At 30.9% G+C, this 25,196-nt stretch overlaps 1 protein-coding gene across 1 annotated transcript in view; it reads right to left on the minus strand.

Annotated features, from left to right (window-relative positions):
* The window catches only part of LOC145301420 (carboxypeptidase A2-like), a 140,946-nt gene that overhangs the window by 10,961 nt on the left and 104,789 nt on the right, over positions 1–25,196 (minus strand). Inside the window, exons 7-10 of the mRNA XM_080144574.1 lie at positions 22,702–22,800; positions 9,944–10,054; positions 5,285–5,375; positions 1,586–1,779 (exon numbers count right to left, since the gene is read on the minus strand). Of these exons, the coding sequence (XP_080000700.1) occupies positions 1,586–1,779; positions 5,285–5,375; positions 9,944–10,054; positions 22,702–22,800 (495 nt within the window). The remainder of the gene's footprint in view (positions 1–1,585; positions 1,780–5,284; positions 5,376–9,943; positions 10,055–22,701; positions 22,801–25,196) is intronic.

Here is a 25,196-nt window from a genome sequence, read left to right on the forward strand (position 1 = left end):
TCATAACGATGCAAGCTGAAATCCCCTCTGATCCACTCGAGCGGAATATTACTATTGGAACCTCTCTCATACATCATTAACCGAACATTCAGGAATATATTTTTTTTAATTCAATTTTCACCCCAAACAAGGCACAGTGCCACTTTGAAGCAGGGGGCTACTATTAGGGAATTAATTAGCGGGGTCATTATGAAGGGAGAAGAGTAGAAAGATGTTTGTTAACATTACACTTGAACTTCTGCATATCATTGCAGTTGGGAAAGCAGAATCCCGGAAGGGAGTTCCAAAGACCCGCAGTTCTGAGGAAGAAACTATTGGAGTAAAAGGCTTTCTTGCACCTAGGGATCTCTACTGTAAAGGGATGAGACTTAGTAGCTTGTCGGGTTTGTCGGGGGTAGTTACGTCGGGGAGGTACAAGTGTTTGCAGTTCGTCAGAGCATTCACCATTAAAGTATTTGTAGAACAGGCAGAGGGATGCAACATCTCGTCGATGGGACAGAGGTTGAAGCCTAGATGACAGTTCAGGACCTATCAGGTTGGCGACTCTTTTTTGAACTCTGTCCAGGAGCGAGAGACAAGCAGCAGATGCACCAGCCCAGATGTGACAACAGTACTCCATACATGGGCGAATGGTTGCCTTATAGAGGTATAGGATACTGGCAGGCGTAAGTAGTTTTCTAGCACGGTAGAGGGAGCCAACCTTCCTTGCAGCAGCCTTGGCAATGCTCTCAATGTATCTATTCCAGTTCATATTCCCTGTAAACGTTAGGCCGAGGAGTTTAAAAGAAGTACTTTCAGGCAATGTGTTCTTGGCCATTGCTATTGGTGGTAGAGAAGGTTTCTTGTAGTTATTGAAGGAAACAAGCTTAGCCTTAGCAGCATTGAATGTGACCAACTATTTTTGTCCCCATTCCACTACGGATTGGAGGTAATCCTTTAGTGTTTCTGCCATTTTATACTAGAAAGCACGCACTACACATTTCCAATACTTATTTGTTGACTGATGAACTTTTCCTTTTCTTTGTGTCTGGTGTGTGTTAAATCATTTTAACGAGTCCCGCAACAAAATATGCAGTCATTATGCGAGCGTTAATATTAGCGAAATGTGCACACGCGTTGGGGATCACTGCAAATGATGATTTCAAGCGTTTGGTGAATTATTTTCTATCTTCATTTTCAAATATTTGTCTGACGTATTTACTACTACTACTACTACTACTACTACTACTATTAATAATAATAATAATAATAATAATGATAATGATAATAACAATAATAATAATACTGCAACTAGTACGTACTACTACTACTGAAACTACTGCTACTTCTAATAATAATAATAATCATAATAAAGCAACTAGTACTACTACTATTGAAACTACTACTACTACTATTGCAACTATTACTAATACTACTATTTTTCTACTATGTGTGCAAAATTAATAACTCTCACAAAAATTTAATTTGACTTCTCTAAAATGACGCAACAGAATCCATCGGGTCAATTCCATGATTCCGAAAAAAAATAATTTGAAATGAAAGAATAAAAGAAAGAAAATAACACAACGCGTTAATCGTTTCTTACCAATTCCATAGAGTCTGCTGGTTTTTTGTAAGTGTATCCATAAGGCGTCATGATGTATTGCGAATAAGCATGGACGGAAAAGAACGCAATTGGTTGCACTAGTTTGACGAACGATGCCAGGGCTTTCGCTTCCGGTTCCGAAAATACAGATGTACCACGGAAAGTAGGGTTGCAAGGGTTGGGGCTTGCACCAGCTGCAGGAAAAACAAGGAATGTTTTAAAATTACATTAATTACATTTCAATAGCTGGTCTGCTTTTCGTTGTGGTCCACTTCTTCCTCTGCGTAGTTATGGTCAGGGTTATGGTTAGTGTTAGGAATGCTGATGTACTGAAATGATTTACGTTCGTGTGATTTGGTGTATTCTGTTAGTTGAACGAAGAAGAGCTAACGCTCGCAGAATGATCATTAGAATCGCCTTTAACATCGGCGCTAACTCATATGTTTTACAGCAAAATTTTAAATAATAGAAGCATACATAAGTGCATAAAACCAAAGATTAAATAAAACATTATTTTTTCCAACATAAAAAACTATATATATATATATATATATATATATATATATATATATATATATATATATATATAAATTACAATAAGTTTACCAAGGTAATCAAAATGGTAAACTTAAAATATATTGTAAATATTAAAGAGTTAATATTTACAAGTAAAATAATCTCAACCAGATGTAAAAGCTCAATAGAACCGAAAAGGAAATAGAGCTTATAATATGAACAAATGATTAATAAAATATGTTAAAAAACATCTTGAAAAAGAGTTAGAAACATATTTAATTTTAAAAAGGAAGCACAAGATAAGTGGATAGTCCTTAATCCGCGGAGTTTCGAAGAAATATTCTCCTTCTCATCAGAGGGCAGGAATTAGCAAAATGCGGGATCGGATTTTGCATGTAAAAGTATTTAATGAAACCACAAGTAAGTCACAGATCTTACTTGGTTAAAAATGGGTGAGGTAAGGGGAATAGGAGGTAAAAGAAAAAATGATAAAAAGATTTCACATGAATGGATAGTCCGGTGAAGGGTAAAAAATCCAAGGATGGTAAAATCCAAACACGGTCGAATTAAAAACTTCAGTTTTCTTTTGTTCTCTTTGAGAGTTTATAGGGAGTCCATTTGTTAAGGTTTCTGGGTGAAGAATGTCTTTAGACGAAAAGTGTGTGTGTGTGTGTGTGTGTGTGTGTATGTGTGTGTGTGTGTGCGTGTACTCCCGTCGATTTCGACGTATAGAGTTCGCCATAACAACTAAGTTGTTACGGAATTCACACAGATTATTTATTTATAGTTGTGAATGCTCCATGTAGAAACATCTATACATTTTTTGTACAGTTATAAGTCGGTGCAATAGCTGCCACAAGACAGAGCAGACAGTACGCCTCAGGATTTGGATAAGAGTTTTCCACCTCCTACATGCATGACTTAATGAAGACTGATAGTGCATCACTAACCTGGAAATTTCTCTAGTAAAATAATTAATACTAATTTTTCTAATCTCTGCCTGTAATCTTTTAATCATTTTATTAGTTTACTAGAGAGGTGAGATAATTGAGACTATCCAAATTATTAAGGGCATTTCTAACTATGATGGAAGGTCATTGACAGATTTTAAAAATCTAATGTTTCATAATAAATACCATGTTTGAGTGGAAAAGAGGAAAGGGCAAGCGATAGAGAATGACACCAGGCAGAGTCACAAAGTCATACGATTTTTGAAAGAAATTTCTCATGACGTTTCTGAATTTTTGAGATGGAGATTGGTTATTCGTATTATTTTGATTCATTCGACTACTGTTCTCATCTTTAGTGTGATTTTCGATGTAACCTCCAACCTTCTTCAGATGTATCTTATCGAACTCGTGAATGTTTCTATCGAATTTGGGAATTTGGACGGAATTTTGAGCGGAACACTTTATTTACTTCACGAGGGTAGCATGCTCTTGTTCCATCATCCATGCCTGGATAGAGTTAGTAATTGCGAATTACGTAGGACCTCTATCCAGTAATGGCTGATGGAACAAGAGCATGCTACCCTCGTGAAGTAAATAAAGGGTTCCGCTCAAAATTCCGTCCAAATTCCCGAATTCGATAGAAACATTCACGAGTTCGACAAGATCCATCTGAAAAAGGTCGGGGGTTACATCGACCGAAACGTTGTGAAAACTATACTCAAGATGAGAACAGTAGTTCGATGAAATAAAATAATAATGTTTCTTACTTTCTCTTAGCCGGTGAGATTTCAAGTAGGGAAGACGTGCCCAATAGAAAAGAAGGTGACTAGAGTAATCATGCAAGTTCTGTGGAAAGTTTTCTTTTTATATAGAAAACAATTTTGTGTAGTGTAGACGTGAATTTAATTATTAAAAGCAAACGGGTTTTTTTTTATTTATTTGGGGTAAAGAAAGGAAAATTTAAGGAGACATGGAGGATGAGTGAAGAAATGAATAGAAAAGAATTGGCTTTGTTTATTTATGTCTCCACACAATTAATATGAACTTCATTATAACAGAAATGTCCTTCCGTACAATTTCGTCAATCTCCCGTACTTTAAATGTAGAAAATATTCGTATCTGGAATTTTTTAAATTATTTAATGACATAATGTAATCTGCATTTAAGTTAAAAAGAAATGTAATACGAATACTGCACGTATATTAATGAAAAAGAATGTGCAAATAACGTAAATATCCGCCTGCATGAATCAATTTATTAGAAATCATTTGTATACGAAGAGCCTCTTATATAGATACTAGACTACCCGTCGTAACCCGTTGGGTCAGTATGTTATATTAGCTATGGAATTCATGTATGAGCGTGACACTTGTGACGTAAAGAAAATAGTATTTTTTTTTACATAACAGAAACATTTCTATGAAAGTATATTAAAATGAAAAAAGAATATAGATAGATTTTTATGAGTCGTTCTGTTTATTATAATTGATTATTTTCAAAACAATTACAGTTACTGAATTATAAGTGGTTGGCCATACTTATAGGTAAATGTGCACTGAACATATACCATAATACTTATTATAGTTAAATTCAAATTTTGATATATCTGCTTTTTTTTACATCGTTCATTTCTGTATTACGTTTAAGTTATTTTAAACCCCACTCTTCCCATGTTAAATAATAATTTCGAAATAATAACGTTAATATTTCAGCGTCCCAATTGTTCTTTTGTTTTTGTTTTTTTTTCGCGCTTAAATTATCCAAATAAACAATTGTTAATACTGTCTGCCTTTTTTTTACATTGTTCATTTCTGTATTACGTTTAAGTTATTTTAAACCCCACTCTTCCCATTTTAAATAATAATTTCGAAATAATAACGTTAATATTTCAGTGCGCATGTCATGCGCGCATGCGCAACCGGTGTTGTAAACCGGAAAGTGGGTTACATACATCGTTACAAGATCATTTGAGTTTTATAATTATATAGATATAAAATAAAAATGTATAATTGTCCAAATACACAATAGTATATCTAATGTTATGATATACAAGTAAATTTAATGAATAAAACGGGAACAGAGATGCAACACTGCTTCAACTGGACTATTTTTTCTAAAGCGCATTATTTTCACTTTACGAAATAATTTCAACTGTAGAGGTCTGAAATAGCTTAAAAGCAGTAAGCTGACAAACACGAAGACAAAGCGGAGGGAGAGCATTCTGAATACTTACGTCCTCCCCAACCAGCTGCGAAGTTCCGGTTAAGGTCAGTTCCGGTACAAAAGAAATTTATTGGTCTCCGGTTTTTTCTCCACATACGGTCCTTTATAGAAATAAAAAAGAAACATATAGCAATTGCAGCTATCAACCTTTGCTGATTTCATTTTGAAGCATTAGCTATCAAATTATTAAAACTATATATCACAGTAAAACAATTAAGAATATATACGTTATAGTTTTATTAAGTTAGTCATATCTACCAGGCGTTGCTCAGGAGATTATATATATATATATATATATATATATATATATATATATATATATATATATATATATATATATATATATAGCATTACCTCTGTACCAACGTGACACGGATGTAAACCAATAAAAATTGAAAGTTAAAAATAAAGATGAATGCACGAAATGTTTGATGATTTTTTTCAATTTTGATCCAATTTTGACTCGTTAAAAACAATTTTAACCGATAAAAACCCGAAATATCCAATCATTTGAGGCCTCTAGTTTTAGTTTCGGAGGAGATAGAGTTTAAAAATATGGAGACAAACCGACAAACAGACAGACATACCGACAGAAAGACATATATTCGTTTGTTAATTAGATGTAAATGTATTTAGGCATTATTTTTTCATTCAGGCAGACATTATTAAATACAACGCTGATACTTTGCTTTATGATTCAGTTTTTTAAAAATATTTTGTCGATTTTCCGTTTAATATTTTTAAATCAAAATTGAAAATATTGATGAAAGTTCCATAGTTATCACGAGCACTTTCGATTCGACTGTGAATCATCTTCAAGTGTTGAGGCGGTGAAAGTGAGTATGAGCAAAAAATGGAAAGTAAAAATCGAAAAAGTAAAAATCGAAAAAGTAAAAATCGAAAAAGTAAAATATGCAATAAATTTTATCGAGTGATGGAAAATCAAAAAAAAATCATAAAGCAAAGTATAGGGTGTCTAAAAAGCTACACAATATCCCGCACAGTTTAAAACTCTTTCCTTATAAATGGCAGCTTGTTCAACATTAGAAACCTGAAGATGTTTAAACAAGGGTTCAATATGCAGTTTAAATGCACGAACTTGTCCGAAATTACCCAAATTTTCTACAAAAGTTGATTATGTCAGATGAAACCCATTTTTATTTGAATAGATTCATTAACAAACAAAATTACAGATTTTGGGGCTCTGAAAATCCATCTGAAACTCCAACGGCAATTCATCAAAAGCAGTTGTATCCCATAAAGTCCTCTGCATGCTGTGCAGTAACGGAGAAGATTATTGGACCTTATTTTTTGGAGATCAAGACGAAAATACTATCGTTCTTACTGGAGAGAGATACTGAACTATAATTACAGACTTCATGCACCCACAAATTCAAAATAGGCCCGGATTATGCTCCCAACAAGATGGGGTAACGGCACATACGGCAAGAGACTTCATGGAGCAACCCAGGGAATACTTTGGTGACATTATTTCTCGCTATGACAATGTCAAAAGGTCACTACCTTCCTCGACTTTTTCTTGTGGGGATATCTTAAAGAAAGAGTCCATGTTAACAAACCCCAAACCCCGCAAGAATTAAAGGAACACATATTATATTTTTTGGAAGAGTCCATATTGTTGTATTATGAAACACAAGATTTCTATCGAGCCTATAACAACAACATAAATAAAGCCCAAACAGCAAGAGTAGCAAACGATAACAACAACGAAAACACATAAAGATGGTTTAACTTCGACATTCAATTTACTACTAACGACGCATTGAATTGTAAGAAACTATATTTTTTTACACATCCTTCCACTATGATTTACAGTTTATTAATGCATAGAATTATCGGGAAAAGCACGTTGCACTTGAAAATAACTAATAATTAAGAGAAAAAAAAATCCGACTGATCAGATCAGAGCGGTAACTCTAGATATATCTAAGGCTTTTGACAGGGTATGGCATGAGGGTCTTCTCAAGAAAATCAGATCATACGGTATCACTGGAAGAATACATAACATAATTAAATCCTTCTTAGATAAGAGAAAAATCCAGGTTGTCTTTGCCGGTCGTACATCTAAATAATATGATATAAATGCGGGAGTGCCTCAGGAGTCTATTCTTGGACCTCTGTTATTCCTAATATTCATGAATTACCTCCCTGACAAAATTGTCTGTGAGATGAGTATATATGCTGACGACACCACACTCTATAACAGACACGACAGAAAAACAAATTAACACATATCTAAAGAAATGGCAGATACACTAGAAGATGACCTCCGATCCGTAGTGGAATGGGGACAAAAATGGATGGTTACATTCAATGCTGCCAAGACTAAATTTGTTTCCGTCAATAATTACAAGATACCTTCGCTACCACCAATAGCAATGGCCAATGACTCTTTATCTGAAAGTACATCTTTTAAACTCCTCGGCCTAACGTTCACTGGAATCTGAGTTGGAACAATTACATTGAGAGCATTGCCAGGACCGCTGTGAAGAAAGTGGGGTTTCTCTATCGTGCTAGAAAGCTATTCACGCCCGAAAGTATCATATACGTCTATAAGGCCACCATTCGGCCATGTATGGAGTATTGTTGTCATATTTGGGTTGGGGCATCTGCCACTAGTCTCTTGCTCCTAGACAAGGTTCAAAAGAGAGTCACCAATCTGATAGGTCCTGAACTGTCATCTAAGCTTCAGTCTCTGTACCATCGACGAAATGTAGCATCCCTCTGCCTGTTTTACAAGTACTTTAATGGTGAATGACAAATTGCAAGAATGTGCCCCCCTCGACGTAAATACCCCCGAAAAACCCGACAAGCAGCTCAATCCCACCCTTTCACGGTAGAGATCCCTAGATGTAAGAGAGCCTTCTACTCCAGTAGTTTCTTCCCCAGAACCGCTAGACTTTGGAATTCCCTTCCGGGTACCTGCTTCCCCAACTGTACTGACATGCAGAAGTTCAAGTGTAACGTGAATCGACTTCTTGCTGCCCAACTCCCTACACAGTACCCCTGATGCTTATGTCCCTGATAGTAGTCCCCTATAACAAAGTAGCAATGTGCTTTGTTTGGGATGAAAATGCAATAAAAAAAGAAAAAAAAAGAAATATGTCGCTGAGAAGATGGTGGGATCCTTCTACCGCTCCCGAAGATGTCTCACTACTGATGCAATTCTCTATCTGTATAAAAGCCAAGTACGTCCAAGGATGGAGTACTGCTGCCACATCTGGGCAGGAGCTGCTAAAAACAGCCTATCCTGCCTTGACAGAGTACAAAATAGACTTCGTGGCTTAGTGGGGGATGCCCTTTTCTCTTCCCTGCAACCTCTCACCCACAGAAGAGACGTTGCAAGCCTGTCTTTGTTTTATCGTTATTTCCATGGTAAGTGCTCGTCTGATCTCCAATCTCAGCCCCCCTTACCAATCTTTGACGATAAACACCCGTCTAGCTGAAACCACTGTCAATAATTTTCCCCGCTCTTTATCCGTGCATAAATCAAAGTGTAGATTCCATGAGCAAAGCTTCTTTCGTAGAAGTGCATGACTGTGGAACTCTATTCCGTTTGCCTGTTTCCCACTTGACTACAACTTGGATGTCTTCAAGTCTAACATAAACAAATTCTTGATGAACCGCCCTCTTAAGTAAGAGACTTTATCAAATCTCCAATACTAACGATTACTACGATACTATCCCATTGATTACTGTACACGCAATAACCCTTATCCCCGAGTGGCCCCCGGGCCTTGATAAGTGGTGACCGCCATGTAAAAAAAACAAAAAAACAAAAACGTTTCTCTTCAATTACAGTGTAAGCAATTGTTTAGTGCTACGTCCGCCTCTCTCATATATAAAGGCTGCGTCATCGACTGTCAGAAGCACTTGATGGTGGAGGTCGGCTTAACGTCTGCCGTGGATTAAATTTTAATAACAGCAGTCAAGAAGAACATATTTTATTAGAGCCAGGAGGAACCCTTGAAACTTTGGTTACCCTGGGCAAATAAGGTTTTCTGATTTCTGAATATTTTGGAAGAATATTATTGAACCTGTCCGGATAAAGATACTAAATCTCTCAAAAGTTTTTTTCTTTAAATCAAAATGTAAAGTTACGCAAGGAAATAACTCTTAGACGATAATTATGATAGAAAATTTTATTAGAGAAACAAAATAAAAACATGAAAAATGCAACAAAAAAGTTACAGAATATCAAAGATAATAACATTATATTAACACATATGTCACATATTAACTTGAGATGAATTGACAAAATTTTCTAGTTAATTGACCATTGTCCGAGAGCAGAAACGTGCAGAGAATTTTTCAGAGCAGGTGCAAAAAAAAAAAAAAAACGGAAAAATATAATAATTAGGCACAGGCCTATAATACATTCCTCTGAAAAGGCCACTTTTGAAACCAGAGTAAAAGGGAAGGTGATTGTGCAGCTTTAGCATCTCCCCCCTTTATATGTCGATTTCTGAGAGTCAGTTGACACAACCAGAAATATAAACTAACGATAAAATAAAACTGATTTTAATTTTCGCAGATAATTTGGTTCTTATTCAGAAATACACTTTTGAGGACCCGGATGATCCTCATTTAAAAACAGACATCGTGGGGAGATGACTATACATAAGTAAACCAAACTGCAGTTACTTACGAAATTGTGTGTGTAGTAGTATCCGTCAGGGTTAACTGTTGGGACGAAAATCCAATCGTATAGACGCAACAGTTCATCAATCTCGGGATCTTGTCCCAGCGTAGTCGCCATCTGTAATTAAAGATACCTGCAATCAATATCATGTTTCATAATGTGTAATGTCAATATTATGTTCCATTATTTTTTAAGGTCAATATTATGTTCCATTATTTTTTAAGGTCAATATTATGTTCCATTATTTTTTAAGGTCAATATTATGTTCCATTATTTTTTAAGGTCAATATTATGTTCCATTATTTTTTAAGGTCAATATTATGTTCCATTATTTTTTAAGGTCAATATTATGTTTCATAATCTCTTAATGTCAATATTATGTTTTATAATTTCATAATGTCAATATAATGTTTACTATATGATTCATAATTTCATAATGTAAATACAATATGTTTCATAATTTCATAATGTCAATACTATATGATTCATAATTTCATAATGCAAATATTATGTTTTCTATATGTTTCATAATTTCATAAGGTCAATATTATGTTTTCTATGTGTTTCATAATTTCATAATGTCAATACAATATGTTTCATGATTACATAATGTCAATACAATATGTTTCATAATTTCATAATGCCCATACTATATGTTTCAAAATTTCATAATGTCAATACTATGCGTTTAATAATTTCATAATGTCAATATTATGTTTCATAATTTCATAATGTCAATACTATGCGTTTAATAATTTCATAATGTCAATATTATGTTTCATAATTTCATAATGCCAATATTATGTTTCATAATTACATAATGTCAATACAAGATGTTTCATAATTTCATAATGTCAATATTATATTTCATAATTTCATAATCTACATATTATGTTTCATAATGTCAATATTATGTTTCATAATTTTATAATGTCAATATTATGTTTCATAATTTCATAATGTCAATATTATGTTTCATAATTTCATAATGTCAATATTATGTTTCATAATTTCATAATGTCCATGCTATATGTTTCATAATTTCATAATGTCAATATTGTGTTTCATAATTTCATAATATCCATAACATATGTTTTATAATTTCATAATGCCAATACAATATGTTTCATAATTTCATAATCTACATATTATGTTTCATAATGTCAATATTATGTTTCATAATTTTATAATGTCTATACTATATGTTTCATAATTTCATAATGTCAATATTATGTTTCATAATTTCATAATGTCAATACTATATGTTTCATAATCTCATAATTTCATAATGTCAATATTATGTTTCATAATGTCATAATGTCAATATTATGTTTCATAATTTCATAAAGTCAATACTATATGTTCAATAATTTTATAATGTAAATACTATATGTTTAATAATTTAATAATGTGAATACTACATGTTTAATAATTTCATAATGTCAATATTATGTTTCATAATTTCAGAATGGCAATACTATCTGTTTCGTAATTTCATAATGTCAATGCCATATATTTCATAATTTCATAAGGTACAATATTATGTTTCATAATGTCTTAATATCAATATTATGTTTCAGAATATCTCAATGTCAATATTATGTTTCATAATCTCTTAATGCAAATATTATGTTTCATAATCTTTTAATATCAATATTCTGTTTCATAATTTCATAATGTCATTATTATGTTTACAAATTTTATAATGTCACTGGTATGTTTTATAATTACTTTATGTCAATATTATGTTTAATAATCTCTTAATGTCAATATAATGTTTCATAATTACATAATGTCAATACTATATGTTTCATAATTTCATAATGTCAATACAATATGTTTCATAATTTCATTTTGTCAATACTATATGTTTCATAATTTCCTAATGTAAATATTATGTTTCGTAATTTCATGAAGTTTATATTATTTTCCATACTTTTATACTGTCAATAATATGTTTGATTATATCTGTATATCAATATTATGCTTCATAATTTCATAATGTCAATACAATATGTTTCATAATTTCATAATGTCAATATTAGGTTTCATAATTTTATAATGTAAATATTATGTTTCATACGTTCATAATGTCAATATTATGTTTCATACTTTCATGAAGTCAATATTATGTTTCATAATTTCATAATGTCGATATTATATTTAATACTTTCATAATATCAATATTATGTTTCATAATTTCATAATGTATATACTATATGTTTCCTAATTTCGAAATGTCAATACTATATTTTTTCATAATTTCCTAATGCAATTATTATGTTTCTATATTTCATAATGTCAATATTATGCTTCATAATTTCATAATATCAATACTATATTTCATGATTTCATAATGTCAATACTATATGTTTCATAATTTCACAATGTAAATCAAATGTTTACTAATTTCATAAGGTCAATATTATGTTTCATAATCTCTTAATGTCAATATTATGTTTCATAATCTCAAAATGTAAATACTATATGTTTCATATTTTCATAATGTCAATACTCTACGTTTCATAATTTTATAATGTTAATATTACGTTTTATAATGTCAATATAATGTTTCAAAATTTCATAATGTCAATACTATATGTTTCATAATCTCATAATGTCAATACTATATGTTTCATAATTTCCTAATGGCAATATTATGTTTCATAATTTGATAATGTCAATATCATGTTTCATAATTTCATAATGTCAATGCTATGTTTCATAATTTCATAATGTCCATAATATATGTTTCATAATTTAATAATGTCAATATTATGTTTCATAATTTCATAATCTCAGTATTATGTTTCGCAATTTCCCAATGTTAAAATTATGTTTCATACTTTTATTTTGTTAATACTATGTTTCATTATATCTGTATATCAGTATTATGTTTCATAATTTCACAATGTCAATACTATATGTTTCATAATTTCACAATGTCAATACTATATGTTTCATAATTTCAGAATGCAAATACTATATGTTTCATAATTTCATTATGTGAATATTGTGTTTCATAATTTCATAATGTCAATATTATCTTTCATAATTTCATAATGTCAATAGTGTTTCATTATTACATAATGTCAATGCTATATGTTTCATAATTTCATTAGGTTAATACTTTATGTTTCTTAATTTCATAATATCAATACTATGTTTCATAATTTGATAATGTCAATATTATGTTTCATTATCACGTAATGTCAATATTAGGTTTCATAATTTTATAATGTCAATACTATATGTTTCATAATTTCATAATGGCAATATTATGTTTCATAATTTAATAATGTCAATAATATATGTTTCATAATTTCACAATGTCAATACTATATGTTTCATAATTTCATAATGTCAATACCATCTTTAATAATTTTATAATATCAATCTTATATGTTTCATAATTTCATAATGTCAATACTATATGTGTCATAATTACATAATGTCAATACTATATGTTTCATAATGTTATAATATCATTATTATGTTTCATAATATCAATATTTTGTTTAATAATTTCATAATGAAAATGTTATGTTTCATAATATCAATATAAAGTTTAATAATGTCATAATGACAATATTATATTTCATAATGTCAAAAGTATGTTTTATTATTTTATAATGTCAATATTATGTTTCATTGTTAAATTAAGTCAATAATATGTTTAATAATTTCATAATGTCAATACTATATTTGTCATAATTGCATAATGTCAATACTATATGTTTCATAATTTGATAATGTCAATATTATGATTAATAATTTCATAATGTCAATGTTATGTTTCATAATTGCATAATGTCAATACTATATTTTTCATAATGTCAATATTATGTTTTATAATCTCTTAATGTCAATATTATGTTTAATAATTTCATAATGTACAATACTATATGTTTCATAATGTCAATACTATACGTTTCATAATTTCGTATTGGCAATATTATGTTTCATAATGTCAATACTATATTTCATAATTTTATAATGTCAATATTATGTTTCATAATTTCATAATGCTAATATTGTGTTTCATAATATTATAATGTTAATATTATGTTTCATACTTTTATACTGTCAATACTATGTTTGATTATATCTGCATTTCAATATTATGTTTCATAATTCTATAATGGCAATACTCTATGTTTCATAATTTCATTATGTCAATAATATATGTTTCATAATTTCGTAATGTCAATACGATATGTTTTATAATTTCATAATGTCAATACTCTATGTTTCATTATTTCATAATGTAAATATTGTTTCATAATTTCATAATATCAATATTATGTTTCATAATTTCATAATGCCAATACTATGTTTCATAATTACATAATGTCAATACTAGATGTTTCATAATTTCATAATGTCAATACTATATGGTGATAATTTCATAATGTCAATACTATGTTTCATAATTTAATAATGTCAATATTATATTTCATAATTTTATAATTTCAATACTATATGTTGTATAATTTCATAATGTCATGTTATGTTTCATAATTTCATAATGTCAATACTATACGTTTCCTTTTTTTTTTTACAAAGGCATCACCACATTATCAAGGCCAAGAGGCCACTCAAGGATAAGGATTAAAGAGTGTACAGTAGAAATTGGTCAATATAGTAATCATTAGTAATGAAAATTTGGTAAATTTGATAACTTATATGGAACGGCTCATCAAGAACTTATTTACTTTAGACTTGAACACAACCATATTGTAGTCAGTCGGAAAGCAGGAAAACGGAAGACAATTCCACAGGCATGCAGTTCTAAGAAAGAAGCTTTGTTCATGGAATCTACGTTTAGGTTTAGGCACAGATAAAGAGTGGGGGAAATTATTGATAGTGTTTACAGCTAGACGAGTGTTTCTTGTGAAAGTTTGGCGAGGGGGGACCATAGATTGAAGCTCAGTTGAACACTTTCCATGAAAATAACGATACATCAGAGACAAACTCGCAACATCTCTTCTGTGAGATAGAGGTTGCAAGGAGGAGAAAAGGACATCTCCTACGAGGCTACGAAGTCTATTTTGAACTCTATCAAGGCAGGCCAAGTCCTTTCTAGCAGCTCCTGCCCAGATGTGGCAACAGTATTCCATCCTTGGACGTACCTGGCTCTTATATAGATAGAGAATAGCATCAGCAGTGAGATATCTACCGGATCGATAGAAAGATCCCACCATTTTTCCAGCGGCCTTGGCAACAGATTTGATGTACATGTTCCATTTAAGATCAGGAGTAATGGTTAAGCCAAGAAGTTTGTCAAAACTTGAGGCCTCCTGAAGACGAGAGCCATTCATTTCAATTGATGTCAGATGTGGATCAGAATGTTGATGATGTAAAGAGAGAAGCTTGGTTTTAGATGCATTAAAAGTAACCAGCCATTCTTTACCCCATTGTACTACGTGCTCAAGATCAGAGGAGAGAGAATTGGAGAGAACTTGGTCGTTTACTGTCTTAGATGTGGTACCATAAATGGTAGTGTCGTCAGCATAAATGTCTACAAATGATGTAAGGGTATGATTTGGAAGATCATTAATGTAGATCAGGAAAAGAGTTGGGCCCAGGATAGATTCCTGAGGGACACCGGCATTAATACTGTGAGCTTCTGATTTTTGCCCCTCAACTACTACTCTTATGAACCTATCAGAAAGAAATGATTTAATAATTGAGAAGACTTTTCCAGCTATACCATAGCTAGCGATCTTATGAAGTAAACCTTTATGCCATACCCTATCAAAGGCTTTAGATATGTCAAGAGCAATTGCCCTAGAAAGATTGCCACCGTCGAGAGATTTGCTAATCCTATGCGATATAACTGTAAGGACATCTGCTGTAGATCTAGCAGAACGGAAACCATATTGAGTGTCACTAAGAAGGTTATTTTTGTTGAGATGGTTGATTACTTCTGTATTTAACACAGATTCTAGCAACTTACTCATGACGCACAGGGGACTTATTGGCCTGTACTGAGAGGGGGATGAGCGACCACCTGAATTCTTAAATACAGGGCATACTGATGAGATTTTCCAGGGAGATGGGAAACTATTCTCCTTAAGACATTTCATAATGTCAATATTATGTTTCCTAATGTCAATATTATGTTTAATAATTTCATAATGTCAATATTATGTTCTATAATTTCACAATGTTAATATAATGTTTCATCGTTTCATAATGTCAATATTATGTTTTATAATTTGATAATATATATATATGTGTCATATATATTTCTTATTACATATTCACCCCAAGCAAGAGACATTGCCACTTTGAGGTAGAGGGCTAATATCAGGGACATAAGATACAGGGGTCCTATGTGGGGAGTTGGCCAGCAAGATTTCGGTTAACGTTACCCTTGAACATCTGCATGTCACTACAGTTAGGGAAGCAGGAACCTGGAATGGAATTCCAAAGTCTAGCGGTTCTGGGGAAGAAACTACTTCATCTAAGGATCTTTACTGTGAAGAGGTGGGATTTAGCTGCTTGTCGGATTATTCGGAGGTATTTACGTCGAGGGAGTACAAGTGCATGCAGTTCGTCAGAGCATTCACTGGGAAAGTACTTGTAAAACTGGTAGAGTGATGCTACATATCGTCGATGGGACGGAGGCTGAAGCTTAGATGACAGTTCAGGACCTGTCAGGTTGGCGATTCTCTTTTGGAACTTGTCTAGGAGTGATAGACTAGTAGCAGATGCATCAGCCCAAATATGACAACAATACTCCATACATGGCCGAATGGTGGCCTTATAGAGGTACGGGATACTTTCGGGTGTTAGTAGCTTTCTAGCATGGTAGAGAGAACCTACCTTCTTAGCAGCGGTCCTGCCAATGCTGTCAATGTAATTGTTCCAAATCATGTTTACTGTGAACGTTAGGCCAAGGAGTTTAAAAAATGTACTTCCAGATAAAGAGTTTTAGGCTATTGCTATTGGTGGTAGAGATGGTGTCTTGTAATTATTGAAGGAAACAAGTTTAGTCTTGGCAGCATTGAATATGACTATCCGTTTTTGTCCCCATTCCGTTACAGATTGGAGGTCATCCTCTAGTGTTTTTGCTATATCTTTAGATATGTGTTCATTTGTTTTTCTGCCGTGTCTATTATAGAGCGTGGTGTCATCAGCATATATACCCATCTCAGAGGCAATTTTGTCAGGGAGGTCATTTATGAATATTAATAATAGAGGTTAAAGGATTGACCCTTGAGGCACTCCCGCATTTATATCATATTGTTTGGATGTACGACAGTCGAGGACAACCTGGATTTTTCTCTTATTTTAGAAGGATTTTATTATGTTAAGTATTCTTCTAGTGATACCGTATGATCTGATTTTCTTGAGAAGACCTTCATGCCATACCCTGTCAAAAGCCTTAGATATATCTAGAGCGTCCACTCTACCGTCCTCTGCTTTGCCCAGTGAATGGTATATACGCTCAGAGATTACAGCGAGGATGTCTGCTGTGAAACGGGCTTGCCTAAATCCATATTGTTGGTCGGTCAGAAGTTTAGCATCTGTAAGGTGATGGACTAGACCTTGGTTAATTATGTTCTCAAATATTTTGGCGAAAAGGTGGAGGAGGCTAATTGGGTGATAATTTACTGGGTCCGTTCTTTCGCCAGAATTCTTGAATACTGGTACCGCAGAAGCAGTTTTCAAGCGGGCAGGAAAGTAAGATTCATAAAGGTATTTGTTGTAAAGTTTAGAGAGAACTGGAGCTACTTCGGCGGAGCATTTTTTACTAGCACAGCCAGGATAAGATCAGGCCCACATGCTTTTGAAGTGTCAAGATTTTTTTATGATAACATGCACCTGAGAAGGGGTAATTTTCAGATCGTCTAGTGTGGCGTCTGTCCGCAAAGGAAAGTCTGGGAGGAGGTAGTTAGCAGGGTCCAGTGTAGAGTTTGAGACAAACCGACTGGCAAGCATGTTGGTCTTCTCGGTTGCTGAGCAAACAATCTCATGATTGTTGGATAGTGGGGGATTGATATTGCCCATTATTTACTACACTATTGTAGATTTTCCAGAAGTCACGGGTTCCTAATTTCTGTACTTCGATGCGTTTTTTAGTGGTTTCAGTAAATTATTTCTTAGCTGTCGCTATTTCTTTCTTACAATTACTTCTGGCTTCTATATACTTCCGTCTGTTTGAACTGGACTCATGTCGGTTAAATCTGCGATACGCATGTTGCCTTTGCGCAATGGCAGCTGCACAAGTAGAAGTAAACCATTGGGGAGAGTGGAGCTTGCTATAAAATTTCCACGTGGGAACATGTGCTTCAATTGCTGCTTTGAACCATTCAGTGGTCTCATTTGCGCACTGTTCCGCAGGAAGTGAAAAGATATTTCGCCATGGGGTGTCTCTGATGAGATCCCTGATGGCTTCCCAGTCAGCCTTTTTATAATATCGCGTTGTTTTGAGCAATGGTTCTACATTTTAGCTCTAGAGTTTAGGGCGATTTCGACCATTGTCACTACATGATCAGCGTTCCTAAGTGGGCTGTGGGCATTCGTAACACAATCATCGGGAACTGTTGTCAGAAACAGATCTAGAAGTAATGCGTGTTGTTCTTGCTGGTCTGGGAAATGGGTTGGAAACGTAACAATCTGTGAAAGGGAATGAGATATAGAGAAGCTATGTGTTGTGGTACTAGCTGCGTGTGTGTAAGTAGAAAATCCAAGCCAGTTTCTGTGGTTGACATTAAAATCACCAAATACATGTACTTGTGCGCTAGTGTCGAGGGAGTGTGCTGTATCTATGCTGTCAGAGACATTGTTTATTAGGGTACAGTTCTGGGTCGAAGGAGAGCGGTAGAGAAAATAAAAGTAACTAATGTTTAAGTATAAAGCACATAAAGGCTTGATCATCCGATTCTCTAGTCAAGGGGAAATTGTTTCGAATATAGACTTTAAGCCCGTGCATAAGTCTGTCAGAGTCCTTACGGCAGAGTGGGAGATATCCAGGCATGCTAAAATAGTCAGAGGGGATGGAGAAGTATATGTTAGTCTCAGTTAGTGCTAAGATACCCGGGATGTTTGTTAGGGGAAATGCTTCAACATCATTTCAATTTGTTTTAAGCCCGCAGATATTAATAAATGCATGCCGCAAGGGAGGAGGCAATTTGGTTTGGTTTTGTCCTGGTTTAAGCGTAATTTTAGATCGTATTGTAATTTTTTAAGAGTTCCGATTCAAGTAACCGGTGCTGAACAAGTGGTTATGCAGAATACAAGACATGCAACACATAACATGTTTCATAATTTAATAATGTCAATATTATGTTTCATAAATTTCTAATGTCAATAATATGTTTCATAATTTCATAATGTCATCATTATGTTTCATACTTTCATAATGTCATCATTATGTTTCATAATTTCATAATGTAATTATTATGTTTCATAATTTTATAATGTCAATAATGTCTTTCATAATTTCATAATGTCAATAATATGTTTAATAATTTGATAATGTCAATATATTGTTTCATAATTTCATAATGTCAATATTATGTTTCATAATTTCATAATGTCAATATTATGTTTCATAATTTCATAATATCAATATTAAGTTTCATAATTTCATAATGTTAATACTATGTTTCATAATTTCATAATGTCATTATTATGTTTCATAATTTCATAATGTCAATATTATGTTTCATACTTTCATAATGTCAATACTATATTTCATAATTTCATAATGTCATTATTATGTTTCATAATTTCATAATGTCATTATTATGTTATTTAATTTCATTTTGTCAATATTATGTTTTATACTTTCATAATGTCAATACTATGTTTCATACTTTTACAATGTCAATATTATGTTTCATAACTTCATAATGTCAATATTATATTTCATAATTTCATAATGTCAATATTATATTTCATAATTTCATAACGTCATTATTATGTTTCATAATTTCATAATGTCAATAATATGTTTTATGCTTACATAATGTCAATATTATGTTTTATACTTTCATAATGTCAATACTATGTTTCATACTTTTACTATGTCAATATTATGTTTCATAATTTCATAATGTCAATATTATATTTCAAAATTTCATAATGTCAATAATATGTTTCATACTTTCATAATGTCATTATAATATTTCATAATTTCATAATGTCAATATTATGTTTTATACTTTCCTAATGTCAATACTATGTTCCATAATTCCATAATGTAAATACTATGTTTAATAATTACATGATGTCAATATTATTTTTCATAATTTCATAATGTCAATACTAGGTTTCATAATGTCATAATGTCAATACTACATGTTTCATGATTTCATAATGTCAATACTATATTTCATAATTTCAGAATGGCAATATTATTTTTCATAATTTCATAATGTCAATATTATGTTTCATAATTTAATAATGTCAATACTATATGTTTCATAATTTCATAATGTCAATACTATTTTTCATAATTTCATAATGTCAAATTTATTTTTTATAATTCCATAATGTCAATATTATATTTCATAATTTCATAATGTCAATATTACGTTTCATATCTTAATAATGTCATTTTTACGTTTCATAATGCATAATGTCAATACTATATTTCATAATTTCATAATGTCATTATTATTTTCATAATTTCATAATGTCAATTCTATATGTTCGATTATTTCACAATGTCATTATTATCTTTCATAATTTCATAATGTCATTATGACCTTTCATAATTTCATAATGTCAATAATATGTCGCAAACTTTCATAAGATCAATATTATATTTCATAATTTCATAATGTCATTATTATGTTTCATAATTTCATAATGTCAATAATATATTTCATACTTTTATAATGTCAATAATATGTTTCATACTTTCATAATATCAATATTATTTGTCATAATTTCATGATGTCAATAATATGTTTTATACTTTCATAATGTCAATATTATATTTCATAATTTTATAATGTCGTTATTATGTTTCATAATTTCATAATGTAAATATAATGTTTCATACTTTCATAATGTCAATATTATGTTTCATAATTTGATAATGTCATTATTATGTTTCATAATTTCATAATGTCATTATTATGTTTCATAATTTTATTATGTCATTATTATGTTTCATAATTTAATCATATCAATATTATTTTTCATAATTTCATAATTTCAATATTATATTTCATAATGTCATAATGTCAATATTATGTTTAATACTTTGATAATGTCAATATTATGTTTCATACTTTCATAATGTCAATATTATGTTTCATAATTTCATAATGTCATTATTATGTTTCATAATTTCATAATGTCAATAATATGTTTCATAATTTCATAATGTCATTATTATGTTTCATAATTTCATAATGTTATTATTATGTTTCATACTTTCATAATGACATTATTATGTTTCATAATTTCAGAATGTCAATGCTATATGTTTTATACTTTCATAATGTCATTATTATGTTTCATACTTTCATAATGTCATTATTATGTTTCATACTTTCATAATGTCATTATTATGTTTCATAATTTCATAATGTCATTATTATGTTTCATAATTTCATAATGTCAATATTATGTTTCATAATTTCATAATGTCATTATTATGTTTCATAATTTCATAATGTCAATATTATGTTTCATACTTTCATAATTTCATTATTATGTTTCATAATTTCATAATGTCAATATTATGTTTCATACTTTCATAATGTCATTATTATGTTTCATAATTTCATAATGTCATTATTATGTTTCATAATTTCATAATGTCAATATTATGTTTCATACTTTCATAATGTCATTATTATGTTTCATAGTTTCATAATGTCAATATTATGTTTCATAATTTCATAATGTCATTATTATGTTTCATAATTTCATAATGTTATTATTATGTTTCATAATTTCATAATGTCATTATTATTTTCATAATTTCATAATGTCAATGCTATGTTTCATAATTTTATAATGTCAATATTATGTTTCATAATTTCATAATGTCCATATTATGTTTCATACTTTCATAATATCAATATTATATTTCATAATTTCATAATGTCAATATTATGGTTCATAATTTCATAATGTTATTATTATGTTTATACTGTCATAATGTCAATACTATGTTTCATAATTCAGAATGTCAATATTATGTTTCATAATTTCATAATGTACATGTTATGTTTCATAATTTCATAATGACAACATTATATTTCATAATTTCGTAAGGTCAATATTATGTTTATACTTTCATAATGTCAATACTCTGTTTCATAATGTCATAATGTCAATATTATGTTTCATACTTTCATAATTTCAATATTATGTTTCATAATTTCTCATCGAACTCTGAGAGGCATCGGAAGGAAGCATTATGAAAATCAGATCCGAAGTAAGAAATTGTAAAATATTTCAATTAATAGAAGCAATAGTATACTTTCTGCTTCAGACAGACAGTTACTAAATTTCCACTAGTGATGGATTAAAAAGAAGAGAAAGTCGTGATTTTACTGCGTCTGTTTCATTGAGACGATTCGTTGCATACGATTAATTGAACATAAGTTTTTGTATCAATGTCATCTTTTCCAACATTATTAATGCGTCAAAAGTAAAATGTAGATTCGATTAAATTCAAACGCCCAATTTTAAATTTGACTACTCGCAACGGTACCCGTTAGTCGCGTCACACACCCATACTCCAATCTAATAATTAATGAAGATGTAAAAAAAAAGGCGTGGCTTACCCTTTCGATGATTTTGAGGCTTGAGGCAATGCTGATCCATTCACGGCAATGCATTCCTGATTCAACAAAAATCACCCTTTTGCCAGGTCCTGTAGAAAACTGGGAGAGAGAGAGGATAAAGGGTAGATTGAAATGGTTTTATTACGGCCAATGTGAATTTGCTTTTATATATCGAAATAAAAATAGAATTATCAATAAAAAATAAGGGATGACATTAGAGTGTCACTTTAGTTAGAGTGTCACGTTTGGCTGACATATATGCGTGTATTTGGTACGATAGTTTGAAAGCATCATTAGAATGTAAGGAAGATGCAATAAATATTAGAATATAGAAAAGTAGAATTAAGGCTTAAAACCGATACAAGAATATAGAATTCGATGCCTCTGTTCAGTCTCAAAAGACAAAGGATACCCCCTGCACGTGTAATTGTGAGGCAAGGGTTGCGCAATTTCCAAGCACACCTCTCCTGTATCGGCACTGCTTGAGCTTTGTGGCAAGTAGAAGTCCAGAAAGAGTGGAAACAAAGCTGAGATAAGCGGAGAGCACATACAGCACCTAGAGGTCCCAAATGGTCACCCATTTAGCTCTGACCAGGTTCAACGTTGCTTTTCGGTGATCCAACGGGAACCGCTGTGTCAACGTGATTATGGCGTACTGATATATAGAATAAAATAATATGATAAAACAATATAGAATAAAACACAGAATGTAGGAATAAAACGAACTCAAGAATATAATAATTAAACAAACATTGGAATTTAAAAAGAATACAAACATTAGTTTATAATAATAATAATATAAATAATAATAATTATAATAATAATGATAATAATAATAATAATAATAACAACAATAATAATAATAATAATAATAAAACACTAGTATATACAAATAAAACAAACATTAGTTTATAATATTAATAATAATTATAATAATAATAAAAATAATAATTATAATAATAACGATAATAATAATAATAACAATAATAATAATAATAATAATAATAATAATAATAAAACACTAGTATATACAAATAAAACAAACATTAGTTTATAATAATAATAATTATAATAATAATAATAATAACGATAATGATAATAATAACAATAATTATAATAATAATAATAAAACACTAGTATATACAAATAAAACAAACATTAGTTTATAATAATGATAATAATTATTATAATAATAATAATAACAATAATTATAATAATAACGATAATAATAATAACAATAATAATAATAACAATAATAATAATAATAATAATAACGATAACAATAATTATAATAATAACGATAATAATAATAATAACAATAATAATAATAACAATAATAATAATAACGATAATAATAATAATAATAATAACAACAATAATAATAATAATAATAATAATAATAATAAAACACTAGTATATACAAATAAAACAAACATTAGTTTATAATAATAATAATAATAATAACAATAATTATAATAATAACGATAATAACAATAATAATAATAATAATAATAATAACAATAACAATAATAATAATAATAATAACAACAATAATAACAATAATAATAATAATAATAATAACAATAATAATAATAATAATAATAATAATAATAATGATAATAAAACACTAGTATATACAAATAAAACAAACATTAGAATACAGAAATTAAAGGAACAAATGAATATAGGATTTTGTTTAAAGTTAGCAGAAGGAAAAGAAAAAAGAAAAAGGGAAACAGATCAAACGAACAGAAGTCTTACCGCGTGTGTGTCGGGCGAGGTTAAGCGAAAGAGAGAGAGAAATCAAGATGGCGCCCATTCTTTTAAAACGTGTGTTCTGGTGGAAGTCACGCGAAATCACACGAAATCACGCGGGAGACATGTATAAAAGGAGATGACTGGTTAGGTCGGGGAGAGGTAGAGAGAAGAAGGTTGATGATGACAGTGGTGATCTTGAACCCGGCGACTGTTAGCTTGCAAAGAAGAATTCTTCTTTTTTTTTTTTTAATTTCTTTAATTTCGTTGTCCTAAACCAAGAACACTTCAAGCTATTTCGGCGATGGCTGCCGGCCTGAACAACATGATGAAACCGTTCAGTGGTGAAGGCGAAGTGGTGGCTTGGTTAGAGAAAGTAGACCTAGTGGCAAAACTCCAAAAGATAGGCGAAGTTGCCACAATGATGCCGTTGTTCCTGGAGAGTGATACGCTAGCCCTATATTTTGAGCTGAACTCCGGTGAACAGTGAGACACTGAGACGATCATAGGCAGATTGATCCAGGGATTTGCGAAAGGGCTGTTTGAGACGTACAACAAATTGAAAGAAGAGGTGGACGGGAGAATCCGTCGATGTGTATGCAAATGAAGTCAAAAGAATGGTGGAACTGGCAGGAATTCGGAGACAAGTAGCGAATCACGTAGCAAAGATGGCATTCGTTACCGGAGGAGATTTCCAAGAAGCTGCAGCAGGTCCTAGGTTTCGAGACTTTGGAGGTGAG

Source organism: Euprymna scolopes, chromosome 2 (genome assembly GCF_053919585.1).
Source record: "Euprymna scolopes isolate OS-2025 chromosome 2, ASM5391958v1, whole genome shotgun sequence".
Lineage (NCBI taxonomy): Eukaryota > Metazoa > Mollusca > Cephalopoda > Sepiida > Sepiolidae > Euprymna > Euprymna scolopes.